The sequence below is a fragment of the Xenopus laevis genome, chromosome 8S (assembly GCF_017654675.1).
Source record: "Xenopus laevis strain J_2021 chromosome 8S, Xenopus_laevis_v10.1, whole genome shotgun sequence".
NCBI lineage: Eukaryota > Metazoa > Chordata > Amphibia > Anura > Pipidae > Xenopus > Xenopus laevis.
Window position 1 is genome coordinate 340,001 of NC_054386.1, and position 20,806 is coordinate 360,806.

General features: G+C 46.4%; 1 protein-coding gene across 2 annotated transcripts in view; it reads right to left on the reverse strand.

Moving 5' to 3' along the window:
- Nucleotides 1-18,289, reverse strand: part of gripap1.S (GRIP1 associated protein 1 S homeolog) — a 26,648-nt gene extending 8,359 nt beyond the window's left edge. The window contains exons 1-26 of one of the 2 annotated variants that reach the window (XM_041575125.1): nt 18,123-18,288; nt 16,650-16,716; nt 16,452-16,513; nt 16,131-16,157; nt 15,703-15,810; nt 15,472-15,610; nt 14,637-14,776; nt 14,483-14,531; nt 11,070-11,140; nt 10,551-10,586; nt 10,331-10,362; nt 10,171-10,218; nt 9,380-9,479; nt 9,015-9,092; nt 8,781-8,873; nt 8,334-8,468; nt 7,913-8,008; nt 7,623-7,835; nt 7,367-7,480; nt 6,842-6,919; nt 6,614-6,709; nt 6,034-6,090; nt 5,743-5,842; nt 4,309-4,436; nt 3,690-3,812; nt 3,081-3,174 (exon numbers count right to left, since the gene is read on the reverse strand). In XM_041575125.1, the coding sequence (XP_041431059.1) occupies nt 3,081-3,174; nt 3,690-3,812; nt 4,309-4,436; nt 5,743-5,842; nt 6,034-6,090; nt 6,614-6,709; nt 6,842-6,919; nt 7,367-7,480; nt 7,623-7,835; nt 7,913-8,008; nt 8,334-8,468; nt 8,781-8,873; nt 9,015-9,092; nt 9,380-9,479; nt 10,171-10,218; nt 10,331-10,362; nt 10,551-10,586; nt 11,070-11,140; nt 14,483-14,531; nt 14,637-14,776; nt 15,472-15,610; nt 15,703-15,810; nt 16,131-16,157; nt 16,452-16,513; nt 16,650-16,716; nt 18,123-18,278 (2,440 nt within the window). In that variant the 5' untranslated portion in view covers nt 18,279-18,288. Of the gene's footprint in view, nt 1-3,080; nt 3,175-3,689; nt 3,813-4,308; nt 4,437-5,742; nt 5,843-6,033; nt 6,091-6,613; nt 6,710-6,841; nt 6,920-7,366; nt 7,481-7,622; nt 7,836-7,912; nt 8,009-8,333; nt 8,469-8,780; nt 8,874-9,014; nt 9,093-9,379; nt 9,480-10,170; nt 10,219-10,330; nt 10,363-10,550; nt 10,587-11,069; nt 11,141-14,482; nt 14,532-14,636; nt 14,777-15,471; nt 15,611-15,702; nt 15,811-16,130; nt 16,158-16,451; nt 16,514-16,649; nt 16,717-18,122 lie in introns of both variants that reach the window. The other variant, XM_041575126.1, reaches the window with a different exon arrangement.
- Nucleotides 18,290-20,806: the final 2,517 nt, after the last annotated feature.

Genomic DNA, 20,806 nt, shown 5'->3' on the forward strand with positions numbered 1-20,806 from the left:
GCTGATTACAATGAGGGAACGGGGGATCATTCTGGGTACAGTGCTGATTACAATGAGGGAACGGGGGATCATTCTGGGTACAGTACTGATTACAATGAGGGATTCTGGGTACAGTACTGATTACAATGAGGGATTCTGGGTACAGTGCTGATTACAATGAGGGATTCTGGGTACAGTGCTGATTACAATGAGGGAACGGGGGATCATTCTGGGTACAGTACTGATTACAATGAGGGATTCTGGGTACAGTACTGATTACAATGAGGGATTCTGGGTACAGTGCTGATTAAAATGAGGGATTCAGGGTACAGTGCTGATTACAATGAGAGAACGGGGGATCATTCTGGGTACAGTACTGATTACAATGAGGGATTCTGGGTACAGTGCTGATTACAATGAGAGAATGGGGGATCATTCTGGGGACCTTACAGGGGCTCCTGATTTCAGAGGACTTCCCCTTTAACCCATGGGGTGCTGGGCTGAGCAGTGAAGAGAGAATCAGATTTCTATAGAAATAATGGGTTCTGGCAGCTGACGCTGGGCCCAAAGCCATGGAATCATTACTAGAAGGAGATTCTTGCTGAACTCAGCTCCCCCATATTATTCTCTTTTTCCTCTCACCCCTCACTTCTCCCTTTTCTGCCCTGGTAAATAAATCATCAGAAATCTTCCTGCACCTGAATTATTTACACCCTGCACCCCCCCCAGCATGCTGACGGCCTCAGAAATACAGCAAACATGTCAGCTCCTGTTACACTCAAGTGTGTGGCACCGGCCAAGAGTCCGAGGGGGAGCCCCTGCACCCTAATAGGAAAGGGCCGCACTGAATGTTGGCGCATGGCATCAGCTCAATGGGACTTGCTCTAGCACCCAGCATCCACTGGGGTACCCAGACTTTAGTACAGATACACTAACCATAGGGGGGTACCCAGACTTTAGTACAGATACACTAACCATAGGGGGGTACCCAGACTTTAGTACAGATACAATAACCATAGGGGGGTACCCAGACTTTAGTACAGATACACTAACCATAGGGGGGTACCCAGACTTTAGTACAGATACACTAACCATAGGGGGGTACCCAGACTTTAGTACAGATACACTAACCATAGGGGTGTACCTAGACTTTAGTACAGATACACTAACCATAGGGGTGTACCTAGACTTTAGTACAGATACACTAACCATAGGGGGGTACCCAGACTTTAGTACAGATACACTAACCATAGGGGTGTACCTAGACTTTAGTACAGATACACTAACCATAGGGGTGTACCTAGACTTTAGTACAGATACACTAACCATAGGGGTGTACCTAGACTTTAGTACAGATACATTAACCATAGGGGTACCCAGACTTTAGTACAGATACATTAACCATAGGGGGGTACCCAGACTTTAGTACAGATACACTAACCATAGGGGGGTACCCAGACTTTAGCACAGATACATTAACCATAGGGGTACCCAGACTTTAGTACAGATACACTAACCATAGGGGGGTACCCAGACTTTAGCACAGATACATTAACCATAGGGGTACCCAGACTTTAGTACAGATACAATAACCATAGGGGTGTACCTAGACTTTAGTACAGATAAACTAACCATAGGGGGGTACCCAGACTTTAGTACAGATACACTAACCATAGGGGGGTACCCAGACTTTAGTACAGATACACTAACCATAGGGGTGTACCTAGACTTTAGTACAGATAAACTAACCATAGGGGGGTACCCAGACTTTAGTACAGATACACTAACCATAGGGGGGTACCCAGACTTTAGTACAGATACACTAACCATAGGGGTGTACCTAGACTTTAGTACAGATACACTAACCATAGGGGGGTACCCAGACTTTAGTACAGATACACTAACCATAGGGGGGTACCTAGACTTTAGTACAGATACACTAATTATAGGGGGGTACCCAGACTTTAGTACAGATACACTAACCATAGGGGGTACCCCAGACTTTAGTACAGATACACTAACCCATAGGGGGTACCTAGACTTTAGTACAGATACACTAATTATAGGGGGGGTACCCAGACTTTAGTACAGATACACTAACCATAGGGGGGTACCCAGACTTTAGTACAGATACACTAACCATAGGGGGGTACCCAGACTTTAGTACAGATACACTAATTATAGGGGGGGTACCCAGACTTTAGTACAGATACACTAACCATAGGGGGATACCCAGACTTTAGTACAGATACACTAATTATAGGGGGGGGGGGTACCCAGACTTTAGTACAGATACACTAACCATAGGGGGGTACCCAGACTTTACCAGACCAACTAATACACTTTCCTGCACAGTGGACCAAAGTGATGCCCAGCTGACTTGCTGTGCCCCTGAACGTATCAACCCATTGTACATCATCATCATCATCATCCAGTAAAGGAGCAGCAAACCAAAAAACAAGCAATATTGATTGGAGTTGCTACAGTATTATTAGGGAGCAGCCTGGAGTTCTGTTGTTGGGCTGTCTTTTCTCTGTTACCTGCCCTGTCTATTGTGCTCATTGGAGTCTTAGATAACCCTAACCCCCCCCCAAAGCCTTACCAGTGAAATGTCGGTATTTTCCAAATACTGTTCCTTTAACTCTGTTTGTGCCACATCATAAAGCATTTCTCAATGATATACTGTATGTATGGGGGGAGGGGGTGCTGTAAAGCAACTGGACTAATGGACTGGAAAGGTGCAAAGAAGCCCAGCAATGGCGACACAACATACACTTGGCATACCCCTCTGTGGCCCCAGGGCCCTCCACTTAATGAGTGACAGACATGCACCCAAGCAATCTTCTCTCTGCCACAAAGAACTCTGTGTTCAGGTCAAGCCAAGGAGGAGACATACTGACTGTCGGGCAGAAAATAACGGAATCAATTGGATCAGCCCAAGGGCACACATCTCCTCCTCCATCTCTAGCAACTGATATGGCAGTTAGTGGAGGGCACAGCCTGAATGACAACACACCAGTACACACGTGAAGGCATGTAAATGCAGCCGAGTAGCATAGGAGAGACGTGTAGCAACACACAGCAAGTCCAGTGGTACTGACCGATCCTGCTGTCCATTACGTAGGCCTCAATGATGGAGCTCTTTCTGCACAGATCTTCTGCCATTGAGGCGCTACTCACCTCCAGATGCTTCACCTGCAGGAGACAATAACAGGCAGTCAGGGCTTACTATACTCATTCCTGTACCCCCAGTCTCTATATACATTCTTACTATACTCATTCCTGCACCCCCAGTCTCTATATATATTCTTACTATACTCATTCCTGCACCCCCAGTCTCTATATACATTCTTACTATACTCATTCCTGCACCCCCAGTCTCTATATACATTCTTACTATACTCATTCCTGCACCCCGAGCCTATATATACATTCTTACTATACTCATTCCTGCACCCCCAGTCTCTATATACATTCTTACTATACTCATTCCTGCACCCCCAGTCTCTATATACATTCTTACTATACTCATTCCTGCACCCCGAGCCTATATATACATTCTTACTATACTCATTCTTCAACACTGAGCAAGTGAACTGAACTAGAGACTTGGAGTGTCAGCCTTGTGGTCCTCCTGCCCAAGCTCATGTGCTGAAACATAAAGCCCATAACTGTACCCAGGCCTTAAATCTAATGAGCCTGTGTTGTACCTTTTCTTCCAACAGCCACTTCTCCTGCTGAATCTCTGCCAGTCTCTGGAATAGATCTGAAACCTCTTCATCCGACAGCTCAGCCGGCCTGTGTGTCTGGGACTGTGGACTCCCCGTATTGGACTGGAACAGAAAGGCCTTTATTTATAATCACTACCATACACAAGGCAATACAAGTGACAGAAAGCACCCTGACATCCTATACCCCCTATAACCATTTAATAACACAACATACAGAGATTGGCCAATGGAAATATAGAATATATAGTTGGGGAAACCACTAGTGCCACATACACATGGTGTGGGGTATTAGTACTGGGAAGTGGGAGGTACCATTAGAAGAAAGTAGGTAGCACAGATGTGAGACCTTTCCAGGACTACAGTAGGTTCTAGGGGTGCAAAAGTGATGTTTAAGGGCACAGGTCCAATACAGACTGGGTACTGCCTGTGTGACAAGCATATTGTGTGTATCTGGGCACTGGGACAGTCCTGATCTGCTGAAGCTGCCCCTCGTATATGGACATACCCATTTATATGTTGCAAGGCCTTTTACCCTTTTTATTCGTGTAGGTTCTACTGTTATGTAAGTTCATGCCAGTTACATACCCAATCTCCTTACCTTATTGCCACTGGGGGTTGCATTCTCCTTCATGATCTCCCTGTAACTGAAGGACGAGATGCTGCTGCTGTCGCCAGTCTGTGCCCGACTTGGGGAACTTAACTCTGCCAACACCAATTCCTCCAATCCTGCACCACAAAGAGTATGAGAGCCTTAGCCACCCAAATCATTGGGCTCTGGCAGAGTGGCCTGAGAGTCTCATTTAGAACCTAGCAGTGCTGGCTAAGAGTCTCACTATGATCTACCAGTGCTGGCTAAGAGTCTCACTGGGATCTATCAGTGCTGGCTAAGAGTCTCACTATGATCTAGCAGTACTGGCTAAGAGTCTCACTATGATCTATCAGTGCTGGCTAAGAGTCTCACTATGATCTACCAGTGCTGGCTAAGAGTCTCACTGGGATCTATCAGTGCTGGCTAAGAGTCTCACTATGATCTAGCAGTACTGGCTAAGAGTCTCACTATGATCTATCAGTGCTGGCTAAGAATCTCACTGGGATCTACCAGTGCTGGCTAAGAATCTCACTATGATCTATCAGTGCTGGCTAAGAGCCTCACTATGATCTATCAGTGCTGGCTAAGAATCTCACTATGATCTAGCAGTACTGGCTAAGAGTCTCACTATGATCTATCAGTGCTGGCTAAGAATCTCACTATGATCTAGCAGTACTGGCTAAGAGTCTCACTATGATCTATCAGTGCTGGCTAAGAATCTCACTGGGATCTACCAGTACTGGCTAAGAGTCTCACTATGATCTATCAGTGCTGGCTAAGAGTCTCACTGGGATCTAGCAGGGGCAGAAGGGAGGGCTGACATATGTTGGAGGGGATTTTATTGCAGCTCAGCATTTTCTTCTCTGGCCTTGCAAGGGTGGGTTTGCCTGCTGCTGCCTCCCGCCTCCTGACTCATCTCACTCATCAAATATTAATGCCCTGCTTAAAATGGATGGTCTTAATGCCTCCAGTGGGAGCAAAAGGAGGGAGTGGGTGTTGGAAAGAAATGTAGGACTGTGAGCGCCTGTCTGTGTAATTGAAGAGAAGAAGCTTAAGAGGAACAATCTGATCCTCCTGTGCAATAATGGGATGGTGGATGGAGGGAAAATATCATAACACAGTTGTCTTATATTTGTGTATAAACCCCTCCCCAGTAACCCAACCCCCCCCCAGCCTTACACTCACATACACCCCCAGTATAACCCCACCTCTCAGCCTTACACTCACATACACCAAAATAATAACTCCGGTTCCTAGGAGCAACACGATTGTTAGGAAAGAACATGTGGCCAGACTCTGCTGGATATGATTGGCAGACACTGGGGAGTGAATCATGGCTGCCGGACGTGTGGGAGTAAAGGGATTGCTGGACATAAGCTGATGTTAATATTTGTCTTATATACATGGGTTATACATGTGAGTGGCCAGGAAGATTTTTCGTACCTGTTCGGGTCTTGCTGTTTGTGAGAATCTCCTGTAATCGCTCCTGTAGTTTCTCTGCTCTCTTCCTTTCCAGGTGTAACTGCCTTTTCAGGTCTTTCAGCTGCCAGAGAGACAAGCAGTGAGCAATGAGCTACTAGGAGAGAGACAGTTAGCACAGAGTGTTTGCTCTATAAAATGTGAAAGTTAGCACTGAGTGTTGCTCTATCAAAAGAGACAGCAGGGAGTTGTACAGTGGAAGGCTACGCAGTGAATCTCTTGGATGGAATCTTGGGGGGAAAGTGGGGTACTTACTGCCAAGCTGCCCTTTTTCTCTAGTATTCGCTGCCCGTCGGCTGTGTCTTTCAGCTCCTAGAAATAGAAAACTTGTACAATGTGACCTGTGGGGGCACTCGCACACTCACAACACAGTCTATGCCCCATAGAAGTGGGGTTAGAAATCAAATATATGTGTTTGGGGCACAATTGGTATCATCTAACAGTTGATGAGCACCCCTGGGCCAGCAAATGATATTGCCCGCTGCATGATGTTTTGGGGAGCTGGAACTCCAACATATCCCCTCACCACTATTAATTCAATCCAAAATGATTTTGGTACCTTATTTTGCAAACCTCTAAAGAGCCCCCATAGAAGAACTTCAGTGTTGGCACAGTAGTGCTATACTCTTTGCACAGGAACTTAATGGAAATGGCAAGAGACCAACTGCATTGAAATAGGCCAGTAAGTACATATATTTCATTTGTAACCCTCATTAGATCAGTTTATTGGGGAGCAGGGATATAAAATTTTAGTGTATGGATCAGGTATGGGGGTGTATCATCCAGTTCCTGTAAGATCAGGGGGAGATACCTGGAGGGTCCAGGGGGTTCTCACCTGCCTCAGCTGGTTAATAGTCTCCTGAAGATCCACTTTCTCTTTTGCACTTTCCTCCAGCTTCTGGGTGATGGCTCCCACCTCTTGGTCTTTAAGCTAAGAGCAAGTAGTAACACAATGACAAGTCATTGATCCCACTGCCTTACATTTCCATACAATGAGCTTTATCTGCCCAGCAAAACTCCCCGATATTGCGGATGTTACCCCTTTAGTGTGCCCTTTGTGTACCTTTAAGTTTGCTGAATGCTCGCTCTTCATCTTGGCTAAATCTTCTTGGTGCTGCATCTGATCCTTCTCCATATTTTCCTGCAGAATAATTATAGCTCATAACATACAATGCCCATGTGCCTAATATGACATGGAATGCTCAACCTTCCTGTCATCAACTTCAAACCACAGTCCCACAGTGGTGTTGCACAGCACTGCTGTAAAAAGATTCAGTCTCCATTCAGTGTGCTTGATATGCGAGCACCCTAGTCAGTAAGAATAAGCCACAAGCTTGCAGGCAGTGAGCACCCAGTGTACCCATATGCCTCTCACTCATAGGATCACTCCCTGATAGGATCACACCCCTTGGGACAAGGGACTACTGGGTAGGTCAGTACATTGACAGGGTCCAGCAGCCATTCTACATTCCCAAACCCAGATCATGTACAGTATGTAGTGATTATAACTAAATGTGATGCCATGCCTTGTGCCAATATCACCCCTTACCACAGCTCCACATTGGCTCAAACCCATCTCACCACTTACTTCTGCCTCCTTCAGCCTCCGCTCAAACCATCCTTTGGTTCCCTCTAGTGACTGAATCTGTAGGAGCAGTTCCTCTGACTTTTGCTGAAGCCCTTCCAACTCCCTGCTCCGAGCCTGCAGAGCACAAGTAGTTTTCTGTTAGTAATATGCTGTGTATCTGCACCTAGCTCTGCTAATCACAAAGCTGTAGAAATTATAGCCACATGACAACTGCTTATATACATTCTTCCTTCTCTCCATTCTCATCTCCTGTTACCTTCTCATCCCTTAGCTGCCCCCGCAGATCCTCTTCCCCTCTGTTCTTCTCTTCATGAAGTTCTCGGAGCTCCTTTTCATATTTGGCTCGTATACTGAGCACCTCCTTCTCATGCTGGAGCTTGATATTTCCCACCTCATCTTTGTGGCGACTTTTTTCCTGCAACATCTCAATGGCCATTTCATCCAACATAGCTTTCCGCTTATCAGCTATCTATGGGGTGATGGCACACAATTATGTACCTCCTGGGCATTACCTGGGAGTAATAAATATGGTTTTGACAGACTCACCTTGCGTGCTTCATCCAGGTCCTGCTGAAGATGCCCTCTCTCCTGCTCCTTCTCCTGAAGCTGCTCCAGCAGACGGCGGTTGGCATGGAGAGACTCCTGATACAAAAATTGCATGGCATCATGTATGTTCTGTTTCTCATATACAACAATGTGGCTTTCAGACAGCACAAATGGGCTGATCATTAATGTTGTTAACTGGGATTTTTTTCAGTGATGGTTCCAGTGGTGGGGCCTGGTGTTGGCTATGATTAGCCTGTCAGACACAAGAGGTCTATATCACACACACTGGGACACATCCAAGTGTAACATAAACTGTGTGTTTGTGTATATAGTGGCACACGTGTGCAACACAACAGATATTTGGGCAAGCCAGTCCAGGGTGAAGAATCAAGACATTTCCACTGGGTGGTGCCCTCCATACCTGCAGCTGAGTCTTTAGGTCCTCTTTCTGAGCCAGAGTTGCTTCCATTTCATGATGTTGCTGCTGCAGTTCAAGTGAGAGAGCTGCATTCTGCTCCTGTAGAAGAGTCAGCTCTTGGGTCCTGGAACTCTGAATCTGCAGGTCAAGCTGAGTGTTAGATCTGTGGCTAGTCCCTTGAGAAAGGCTCCAAAACAGGCTGAGAGCTTTGAGCCAGAGGAAAAAGACTTGACCATACATTTCTGTCTTATGCGAAGCATTTGGCACAGCCTTGAATGGGCTGCTCTGTGCAATCTGTGCTGTATAACCTACCTCTGTACTACTGAACACATTTCTCATGTCAATATCTACCCCCTACCTTACCTGCATCTCAATATAAGGATACATTTCAGCTAGAGAATAGGTGGGCCTTGTGCAACTGGTTAGAGTTTAATAGGAGAGCAGCAGTACCTGTTCTAATGCAGCTAGATTGGTGCGTAAGGCATCGTTCTCAGACAGAATGTTGTCCACCTGCTCCTGGCTCTCTGCACTCTGCCATGCCACCTGCACCAGCAGAACACAGGCCAGGGGGGGGCACAGGCGGGACAGGGAGAAGCCAGAGAAGGAGAAGAGAGAGTTAAGCAACGTTGGAAAGGATACAAGGCAACAAAAATAAGGAGCACAAGGGCAGGAATGAGTACCTACCTGCTCTTGTACACCATGGAGGGCTCTCTCGTGCTCCTGCTTCAGGCTCTGCAATTGCTCTCTCAGCTCCATGCAGCTCTGCAGAACAAACCAAACACATGTATAGACCCAGTTCAGTAATACAAGCACCCCCAGTCAATACTGTATGCTAGCTTCAGCAGAAATCAATGAGCAAACCTGTATGCAGTTTGCCCTAAAGCCAGGCTTTAGGGCAAACTGCATACAGATTTGCTCTTGGTTCCACTTATTGTGGCCTGGATATCTCTGGGTTCCAGGTACTGAGGTGTTTGTACGAAGGCCTGAAAGTACAGGAGTCCCAGGTACTGAGAACTGCATGTCAACATGCATGCCTCATTCCCACTTACCTGCTGTGCTGCCTGCATGTCCTGCTGCAATTTCTGGTTCCTCAAGGTCAGAGATTTCATATCTTCTTCTTTCTTCTGTTGAAGCTCCTCAATTTTGGTCCTTTGGAGGCAAGTTCAATGAGGTTATATCAAGAAAGAGCACTGGGCAGGCTGAGAGAGTGGTGTATGGGGGTGTCTGGCTGTGCAGAGAGTCATGCAGAGTAACGCTACTGACCCTACTTCAGGGGTGAGCCCTCACATAAGCAACTGGGCAAAGACAAGCAATTATTTCATGTTATGCCCCTTATGCTCTACAACTAAGAATTTTGGGGTCATTTAGTACATGTCATTAGTCCATGCCAATCGGATGTTCAGTAACAGGCCAACTGCTCATTTACTTAATGTTAAACTCCCACTAGAACACAAAACAGAAAGATATACAGGGAACAAACAACAAGAAATAGTTACTTCAATGTGCAAAATAGATTTATTAGACACAAGAGCAGAGATGAGAGTAGAAGACAGATGAGCAGAGATGAGAGTAGAAGACAGATGAGCAGAGATGAGAGTAAAAGACACAAGAGCAGAGATGAGAGTAGAAGACAGATGAGCAGAGATGAGAGTAGAAGACAGATTAGCAGAGATGAGAGTAGAAGACAGATGAGAAGAGATGAGAGTAGAAGACAGATGAGAAGAGATGAGAGTAGAAGACACAAGAGCAGACTGCATCCTCTGTCAGGTGCAGGTAGTGGCCCACAGAGACGCACATGCTGGCACATTGGGCAGCGAGAAGGGCCCTGCATGATTCTTACCTGCTGTCATTGTACAGCGCCTCCTTCTCTATCTGTAGCTGTAGGTAGCTGCATAAAAAAGGAAGAAATGGCTCCTTAAGAAGACTGGCAGGACAAAGTGAAAGTCACACTAAGAGTAGGTTCCTGGTACTCCAGTACATACAGTGCCAAGCAAGCTCACCTCTCATGTTTTTTCTTCAGCTTTTCCACTGTCTGAAAGGGAAGGGGGAGCGGGGGGGTTAGTGTGCTGAGAATGTGACCCCAAGTCTGACTTTGCTAATATATTAGTACTGAGATGTCTTGGAGAAGGAAACAATTGCCTAGCATTTTCCCTTGCCCTTGTCTCTTAAATCCTGTGCAAGAGCTTCCCACACCTCACAGTATGAGAACTACTCACTTACCTTGCTTTGTTCCTCCTGTAGATTGACCATCTGCCCCTGGGTACACAAACAATGCTTCAGTTAGAGGGGTTGGATACCCAGCTACCTGCAAACATGTATACCAAGAACCAGCCACTGCGGTACCCACAAACACACATATATCCAAGCCCAGTCACTCCAGAAGAGACACACACACACACACATTTACCCAGGCCCAGCGCTCCAGAACCTACACACATACATACATCAAGGCCCAGCCATTCCAGTACCTACACAAACACATATACCCAGGCCCAGCTGCTCCAGTACCTACACACGCACATATACCCAGGCACAGCCGCTCATGTACCCACACGCACAGGCCAAGCTGCTCCAGTACCAACATACACAGGCCCAGCTGTTCCAGTACCCACACACAGGCCCAACTGCTCCATTACCTACATACACACATATACCCAGGCTCAGTCACCTTGGTACCGACACACGGATGTTCCCAGGCCCAGCCACTCCGGTACCTACACAAACACAGTTACCACTAACCTGAAGACTCTCTATCTGCACTCTTAGCAGACGATTTTCTTCAGAATGTGTCTCTAATTTCAGTTTGAGTCCTATATGAATACAGAATATAATTTATTGTCTGCTCTGTTCCTATTAGAACAAATATCCCAGGCTAGTCAAGGGATGTCATGCCATTTCTAAGGACCACAACAGATAAAGGGATTTTATACTTACCGGAAAATCCTTTTCTAGTAGGCCCTAGTGCAGAAAGTGGGTTATGTTTATGTTCACCTCTGGAGACAGGACAGAAGATTAGGCTCTTGACCCCTCCCTCCGTATATATCTGCTGGCTCCACCATTCCTCTCCAGTTTTGTTGTAAAGGTCAGTCAGGTGGAGTATATGACAGAAAGAAAGAAGGTCAAGAGACAAAAGCAGGAGTTATAAAGGAGATAGAGCCTATGTCCCTATGAGCCTGACTGATGGTGTCAACTAACTGTTCGTTTGGAGATTGCCTGGCCTTTATGGTTAGGAGAGTATGATACCAAGAGAGAATCCAATTTCCTAAATTCTGCTGTGCTCTTGGTGTAGGTTGTGATAGCCCTTACTACGTCCAGTTTATGTAGCTGCCTCTCTTTGTCATTTGCTGGTCGAGGGCAAAAGAATAATCTCCTGGTTGATGTGGAACCCTGAAACCACCTTTGGGAGAAACCCAGAATTGTCCGGAGTACCACCTTATTCTTGATGGAAACCCAACCATGGTTTTTTACATGAAAGTGCTGCTATCTCTGAAACTCTCTTTGCTGAGGTAATTCCGATAAGAATGGTCACCTTCAGGGACAGCCATTTAAGGTCACAAGAATGGGTGGGTTCAAAGGGTGCTCGTTGTAGAGCCGAGAGTACTAGCATAAGGTCCCATGTTGGTGTTGAGTCATTGAAGGGAGGTCTGGCCTTCAAGATTCCATGTAAAAAGCAACGAACGTCTGGGTTTTCTGCCCACCTACAGTGAGATAGAACTGATAGGGCTGATACCTGCGTTTTTAGGGTGCAAGTCCTTTTTGAAACTCCTCTGAGATAAAGTCTGTGATAGTCTGAGGTGTGGTAGTTTCCCACTGTAGTTGTTTTTGCGAACACGACTTAATAAATGTGTACCGTACTTTATAGTAGGCCTTAGTCATGGAAGCAGGGCACACTGGTAGACTCACATACTGATCAGATAAAGTAGTAGATAAAAAATGACAACTTTATTTTATATAGTCAGCTCTCGTCTGACACATTTCGTGTCACTGGGACACTTATTCACTATAATTAAGTGTCTCAGTGGCACGAAACACGTCAGGCGAGAGCTGACTATATAAAATAAAGTTTTCATTTTTTATCTACTACTTTATCTGATCAATACGTGAGTCTACCAGTGTGCCCTGCAACAACATTTATGCTTTATATACGGATTGTCTTCTGGTATAAACACTGCAGATATCCTTGGGGGTCGTCCACTCAACCCAGGATAGTATCACCGCTACCTCCTTCCTGGCTGCCCTGCTCCTTGTTTGTGTATATATGCCACCACCGTTGCATTGTTTGACTGTACTCGGATGGGCAAGGATTGTAGAAGGTTGGACCAAACTTGAAGAACCCGGACAATGGCTTGAAACTCCAGAACATTGATTTGGAGCAGAGATTCCTGCGGTGTCCACTGCCCTTGTAGTGTATGAGTGCGATACACTGCTCCCCATCCGAACTTGCTTGCGTCCGTTGTTACTACCTCCCAGCTTGGTTGAGTCCAAGTTTTGCCAGGAGACAGATTTGCTCTGTTCATCCACCACCTGAGACTTTATTGACAGTGGTATTATTTGTTGTAGATCGCGGTGATCTCTGTTCCAACCGCCGCAGAGAAAGTCGTCTTGTAAGGATCTCATATGGAACCTGACATAGGATATGCTTTCTAGTGCTGCAACCATGTATCCCAGAAGTTGTAGGTAATCTCCCACCGACACTTGAGTTTTGGGGAGGAAGTTGCGTGAAGTGGAAAGTAGAGTCTGAACCTTGTTCTCTCGTAGCTCTACTATCTGTCGCTGTGATCTATCAGTAGCCCTAAGAACCTTATCTTCTGAGAAGGTGTCAGAGAACTTTTGTGGTGATTTATGATCCAGCTGTGCTTTGTAATGCTTGTGGCTGTGTTGGAGCCTTTAGAAAGAGATCGTCCAGGTATGGCAGGACGTGGATCCCCATGGTTCTGTGTGAGGGCTGTGAGTGGTGCCAGGATTTTTGTGAAGGTTCTCGGAGGTGTGGATAGGCCGAAGGGTAGGGCCACAAACGGATAATGACGGTTCTTGATTGAAAACGGAGAACTGGGATGTATTCGTACATGGAGGTAAGCATCCTGGAGATCGATTGAGGTCATGAAATGGTTGGGTTCCATGAAGGCAATAGTGGATCGGATTGACCCCATCTTGAATTTTTGTTTGGGAATGAAGGTTTTTGTTTTCAATTTAGGACTGATAGGAAGGTCCCTTCTTTTTTTTGCCACAAGGAAGAGATTTGAATAGAACCCCTTGGACCTTTGGTGATCAGGCACTGGAATGATGACTTCTGCCTTCAACAGTGCCTGTACTGTTTGCTCAAAGGCTTGTTGTCTGCCAGGTGGTACTATTGACGTAATAAATTTCCTTGGGGGCAGTGAGGAAAGGGGGATTTTGTATCTGTTGCGAATGATGCGCAGGACCCACTCATCTGTAAGGTGGGCTTCCCAGTAGTTTAGAAATCAGAGAAGGCCACCCCCTACCCTTCCTGAGCACTCTATTAGTTTGTCAAGCTGAATTTGGTTTGGAAGACACTGGCTTCCTTTGTTGTTCATTGGCCTGTTGCCACTGTGGTCTAGGACGCCTGGTCCCTTGCTCGGCAGGGAAGCAAGACCCCAGATTATTCCACTTACTGCAATATGCCAGCAAGAAGGGAATGGTCAATGTGTCCCTATATTCCACTTACTGCAACAAGGCTGCAAGGAGGGAATAGTTCTTGTCTGAGACCAGTGTGTATGAATATTACCCCACTTACTGCAATATGCCAGTAAGGAGGGTATAATGAAAACGTTGGGAGAGAGTCCTGTCCCTCTCCTTTTATGTAAAAACCTGTAAATATTCAAATAAAAATAAAATAGTTTAAAAAAAAAAGGAAGAGAAAATTACTGTCTTTCACCTCCAAGGCAGGACAAAATAACTTGAGAGGAAAGGTGGAGCCAGCAGATATATACGGAAAGAGGGGTCAAGAGCCTAATCTTCTGTCCTGCCTCCAGAGGTGAACATAAACATAACCCACTGGTGTGCACTGACAGGAGGGCTGACTAGAGAAAAGGGCAGGTAGAAGTCTTATATGGCCTGGTAAGTAAAACATTTTAGCAAAATAAATGCAAGCTGATATTTGCCCTCTAGAATATGACATGGGGTGCTCTCACCTTGCAGATCCTCTGTGATTGGCTCCCAGCTGCCGGCAATCAAGCTGTCCTGAAATGCACACAGAACAATGGTGCAGAGTGAGCAGGATGGAGTGCATGGAGCAGCCAAACTGAAAAAGCCCAGGTGTGACAATGACATTGGCTGGCATCTCACCTGCTTGGCATTAGCCTGTCCATCCGTTTCCACAAGGGTTTTGGATGCACATGCTCCATCCTCTACATATGTGGCACTGTGCCCGTTAGACTCAGGGTACCTCAGGGTGGCAATGTCTTTCTCATGGCGTTCCTGAAGGGCTAAAAATATTAACAGGGAATAATGGCCTTGATACTGTGAACCAGAAAAGAGAATAGCGTGAGCAACCCTATCGACACACACCCTCTCTTTGACCCCAAACCTAACCAGACATCTCACTCCTGTTACTTTGGTGCTCTGTTATACAGATAACTAGAATCTCAGCTGCCATAAAGCAGGACAGGACTGCTGCTTACAATTGTGATCAGATATAATCTGTGCAGCCACTGGGACAGAATGTTCTGTTATACTGATAGCTAGAATCTCAGCTGCCATAAAGCAGGACAGGACTGCTGCTTACAATGGGGATCAGATAGGATCTGTGCAGCCACTGGGACAGAATGTTCTGTTATACAGATAGCTAGAATCTCAGCTGCCATAAAGCAGGACAGGACTGCTGCTTACAATGGGGATCAGATAGGATCTGTGCAGCCACTGGGACAGAATGTTCTGTTATACAGATAGCTAGAATCTCAGCTGCCATAAAGCAGGACAGGACTGCTGCTTACAATGGGGATCAGATAGGATCTGTGCAGAGAACAGTTATATAGATAACTCAAATCTCAGTCATAAAGCAGGGCAGGACTGCTGCTTGCAAAGAGTGACACAGTTGGACAGAGGGCCCCATACACGATACATGAGTGTGACATACACACAATTAGAAAGAGGGTTGGTTACACTCAGTTGTGACACACACTTGTAATTCTCTTCTGTAGTGCTGTGTTTTCTGCTTGGAGCCTCATTACTTCTTCCTCTCCTGAACTGTTTGGTACTGCAGGCTGCCCAGCCTTGAACCTCGTGTTTTCAGCCTCTAGCTGTTCAATCTGAGTGCAAAGCTACACAAGGAACAACAAACCAGTCAGAAATCCTGTGAGCAGCGTGACATGACATTCCCACCTGTAAATTACCCGAATCCTGATGCCATTACCTTGGAGAGCTCCTGCATCAGTGTAGTGTTCTGTAGCCGGAAATCTTCCTCCTGACTGTGCAACTTCCCCTGAAGCATCTCATTCTCCCCAAGCAGAGCCTCCACCTCCTACACAGAGAAGCCACAAAATACAAGGGACTCTAACACACAATCATAAAGCAACTGAGCCTCCACCTACTACACAAAGATCAGTGCAACATTCCAAGCTACAGGGATACAAAAACTGTAGGAGTGAAGCACAGCCTGTGGTTCACAGAGGGAAAATTCTGTGAAATCAAGATGACTGCAGCCCAATGATCCATACTGGGTGTATTGGGCCTCTTGTTTTAGGAAGCATTAATGCCTGCCCTGTCCAAGGAGTTACGGTCCTGAACAGGGATCCATAATACAGAAGATACTGCTGGGAAATTGATTCATCATTAGCTTACCTGAGCCTTCTTGCTTTTGATGAGAGCCTGCAACAGAACCAGAGTGAATAAAGGTTAAAGAAACAAAGAACACATTGGGTTAGGGAGCGGGGTTGCTAAGTCATTGTCTGAGAGTGGATTTGGGTATCTCATGATGCCAGGATGCCATGGGAAGGTTTCAGTAGGACCTAGCAGGGAGCTTGATGCTGGCAGGACTCAGCAGGGAGCGGGACACTTGGGGGGGGGGTAGTAGAGAATGAGATGCTGTTAGCATGGGCTGAAGAGTTGCAGCTGGAGCAGGGTGGTGGGTGCCATTAGGAGCACTGGGGCAGATGTAATTACCTTCTGTGCTTTGCCAAACTCCTTTTCCAATGATCCATGCTTCTGTCGGAGTGCCGAGAGTTCTGCAAGGATACATACAAAAGCAAATGACTCAGTAGGTGTGTACAACCTACCACTGGGGAGACTATGGAGGAGGAAGACATGGATGGTTTATACATAAAGGGAAGGGGAGACAAACCTGGGGATTAAACATCTCACCTTGGCTGTTCTTCCGCAGACTGTCCGACAGCTGATAGTTCTGGGTCCTGAGCTCCAACAGCTGCGCCTGGAACCGAAATACGTTTAAGAATTCAGAATTGGACCTGAAAGCAAAGCCCCAAAACAATCTAGCCCCCCAGCACTCATTATGCCACTCATTTTCCAAAACAGACTGGTGCAGGGGACCCAGTGGAGTCAAGTACTCAACAAATGACATAGCAGAAGAGCTCTAGAGAAAAACAGACCAATGCTGAGAATCTCAAGAGACCACAACAGAGACCAAGTCTAAGCACCTGTAGAGACCACAACACAGACCAAGTGTGAGCACCTGTAGAGACCACACCATGGACCAAGTGTGAGCACCTGTAGAGACTACAACATGGAGTCTGAGCACTTCTAGAGAACAACAACATGGACCACGTCTGTGAACCTGTAGAGACCACACCATGGACCAAGTGTGAGCACCTCTAGAGACCACAACACGGACCAAGTCTGAGCACCTGTAGAGACTACAACATGGAGTCTGAGCACTTCTAGAGACCACTACATGGACAACATCTGTGCACCTGTAGAGACCACACCATGGGCCAAGTGTGAGCACCTGTAGAGACCACACCACGGACCAAGTGTGAGCACCTGTAGAGACCACAACACGGACCAAGTGTGAGCACCTGTAGAGACCACAACACGGACCAAGTGTGAGCACCTGTAGAGACTACCACATGGAGTCTGAGCACTTCTAGAGACCACTACATGGACCAAGTCTGTGCACCTGTAGAGACCACACCATGGACAAAGTGTGAGCACCTGTAGAGACCACAACACAGACCGAGTGTGAGCACTTCTAGAGACCACAACATGGACCAAGTGTGAGCACCTGTAGAGACCACAACATGGACCAAGTGTGAGCACCTGTAGAGACCAGCGTCTCTGAGCACCTATAGGAAATAAAAGGCAGCAGAGGTTGAGAAAGTACAAATAGATGAATTCTAAGACAGGTACATTGGAGCAGGCACCTCAGTGTGTCACACAGAAAAGCTGCCAATGATACGTCAGCAAGTGCCCAGCCATGACTTAATAACAGAAGTGTCTGGGATGACGCACAGGTGTCACAGTAATGGACACGAGGAAGATGAGGAGGAAGATGATGCAGTGTCTCTGAAGGGGAGGAGCAAAGCTGAGGGGACAGTAGCCCCATGCAGTGACTCACAGACAAAGGGCTCGGCCATTAAATGAGGCAGGAGCAGCTGTGCCACAAAACAGGCCTCGCAGGAGCCACTGACTGGGGGGAGAGTTACTGACAGGACACCCGGAAGTGATCACAATCAGCTCACAGATATTACACATCGTTCTGATGCTAATGACGTCAAGTACAACGGTGTGCAGCATGGCGTCACTGGCAGTCACATGACACGCTACGTCACAGACCGCCAGACCTTTATAACAAACACACATATAATTGCCTGCCATTACCTGCATCCGCTGGAACTCCTCCTCGGACAAAGCCTGCGCCATCTTCCTCAGCCACAAACTGTTCCCCCCCTCTGCACAATGAAATGGTACAACCCGCAGCCAACCATAGAGTCCAGCCGCCGTACTAGAGAGCGCAGGAGCGTATGCCGGTACCATAGAGATCTCTGAAGTAGTTATAGAAGCGCCCACGAGCCGGAAGATTTTTTTCAATGTGTGAGCCCCCTGCTGGGCGTTGTTGGAACTGTGATATGTATCCGAGTGGCAGAATCATTGGGGCGTCCCCTGACCTCTCCTGTCACTGGTGTTTGTCTCTTGCCCTTTATTTTCTACTCACACTCCCTCCTCACTGGCAACTGTATCCCCCATCATTATATCTGATATTATATATCCCATCCCCCACTCCTTGTACCCCCTTCCCTGTCTCTTGTTAACTCTAGAGAAACCCAGTCCAACCCTTCCCCACGTCTCCTGCAATTAAGGGGTCTCCTTCCTCTATAGTTACATCACTGGACCTCTCTCTCCAATTCCCGTCTCACTAATTCCCGTCTCTCCAATTCCCGTCTCACTAATTCCTGTCCTTTCTCTCCAATTCCCATTTTACTAATTCCTGTTCTCTTTCTCTCAATTCCCAGTCTCACTCCATTCTGTCCTTTCTCTCAATTCCCGTCTCACTAATTCCTGTTCTCTCTCTCCAATTCCCGTCTCACTAATTTCCTGTTCTCTCTCTCCAATTCCCCGTCTCCAACTAATTTCCCGTCTCTCCAATTCCCCGTCTCACTAATTCCTGTCCTTTCTCCTCCAATTCCCCATTTTACTAATTCCTGTTTCTCTTTCCTCCAATTCCCCGTTCACTAAATTCCTGTTCCTTTCTACTCCAATTACCCCACTCTTTACTAATTCCTGGTTCTCTTTTCTCACAATTCCCGTCTCACTCATTCCTGGTTCTCTCTCTCCAATTCCCAGTCTCACTACAATTCTGTTCGTATCTCTCTCAATTCCCCGTCTCACTCAATTCCCGTCTCTTCCAATTCCGTCTCACTAATTCCTGTCCTTTCTATTTTCTCTACCAATTCCCATTTTTACCTATTCCTGTTACTCTTTTCCTCCAATTCCCCGTCTCACTAGAAATTCCTGTCCTTTCTCATCCAAGTTCCCGGTCTCACTAATTCTGTTCTTCTCTCCCATTCCGCGTCTTCACTTAATTCCTGGTCTTCGTCTCTGCCAATTCACCGTCTCCACTACATTCCCGTCTCGTCCAATTGCCCGTCTCAAGAGATAGAGAGACCTTTCTCTCGCAATTCCCCGCATTTGTTACTAAATTCGCTGTTCTCTTGTCTCCAATTCCGCGGTCTCACTAATTCCCTGTCCTTATCTCTCCAATTCCGGTCTCACTCTTACATTCCTGTTCCTGCTCTCTCCAATTCCCGTCTCCACTAATTCCTTGTTCTCATATCTCCAATTCCACCGTCTCACCTTAATTTCCCAAGCAACTCTCCAATTCCGGTCGTCACTAATTCCTGTCCTTAATCTTCCAATTCACCCATCTATTACTACATTCCTGTTCTCTTTCTCCAATTCCCGTCTCACAAATTCCTGTCCTTTCTCTCAATTCCCATTTTACTAATTCCTGTTCTCTTTCTGCAAATTCCCGTCTCACTAAATTCCTGTTCTCTCTCTCCGAATTCCCGTCTCACTAATTCCTGTTCTCTCCTCTCCAATTAACCGTCTCACTACTTCCCAGTCCTCTCTCCCAATTCCGCGTCTCACTAATTCCTGGTCCGTTCTCTCCACAATTTCCATGTTTGATACTAATTCCTGTATCTCCTGTTTTCTCCAATTCCCGTCTCACTAAATATCCTGTCCCTTCTCTACAATCCCATCTCACTAATTTCCCGTCCTCACTAATTCCTGTCCTTTCTCTCCAATATCCCGTACTCACTAATTCCCATCTCACTTATTCCTTTCTCTTTCTCCCAATTCCTTCTCTCTCTAATATCCCGTCTTCTCTGCTTCCAATTCCGTGCTCACTAATTCCGTCCTCCAATTCCGCGTCTCACTAATTCCCTGTCCTTTCTCACTCTCAATTCCCATTTACTAAATTCTGTTCTCTTTCTCCAATTCCCGTCTCTACACATTCCTGTTCTCCTTTCTCCAAATACCGTCTCACTAATTTCCTGTTCTCTTTCTACCAATTCCCTAAGTCTCACTAATTCACTTTGTACCCTTCTCTCTCCCAATTCCCGTCTCACTAATTCCCATCTCACTAATTCCTGTTCTCTTTCTCCAATTCCTCTACTCTCCAATTTCTCGTCTTCTCATCTCCAATTCCCGTCTTCACCAATATCCCGTCTCTCAATTCCGTCTCACTAATTCCTGTCCTTTCTCTCCAATTCCCATTTTAACACTAATTCACCTGTTTCTCTTTCTCAAATTCCCGTCATCACTAATTCCTGTCCCGTCTTCTCCAATTCAACGTCTCAACTAATTCCTGTCCCGTCTCTCCAATTCCCATCTCACTAATTCCCATCTCTCCTCTCTCCAACATCCTGTCTCACTAATTCCCATCTCACTAATTCACTGTTCTCTTTCTCCAATTCCTCTCGCTCCAATTCCCGTCTTCTCTCATCCAATTCCCGTTCACTAATTCCCGTCTCTCCAATTCCCGTCTCACTAATTCCTGTCCC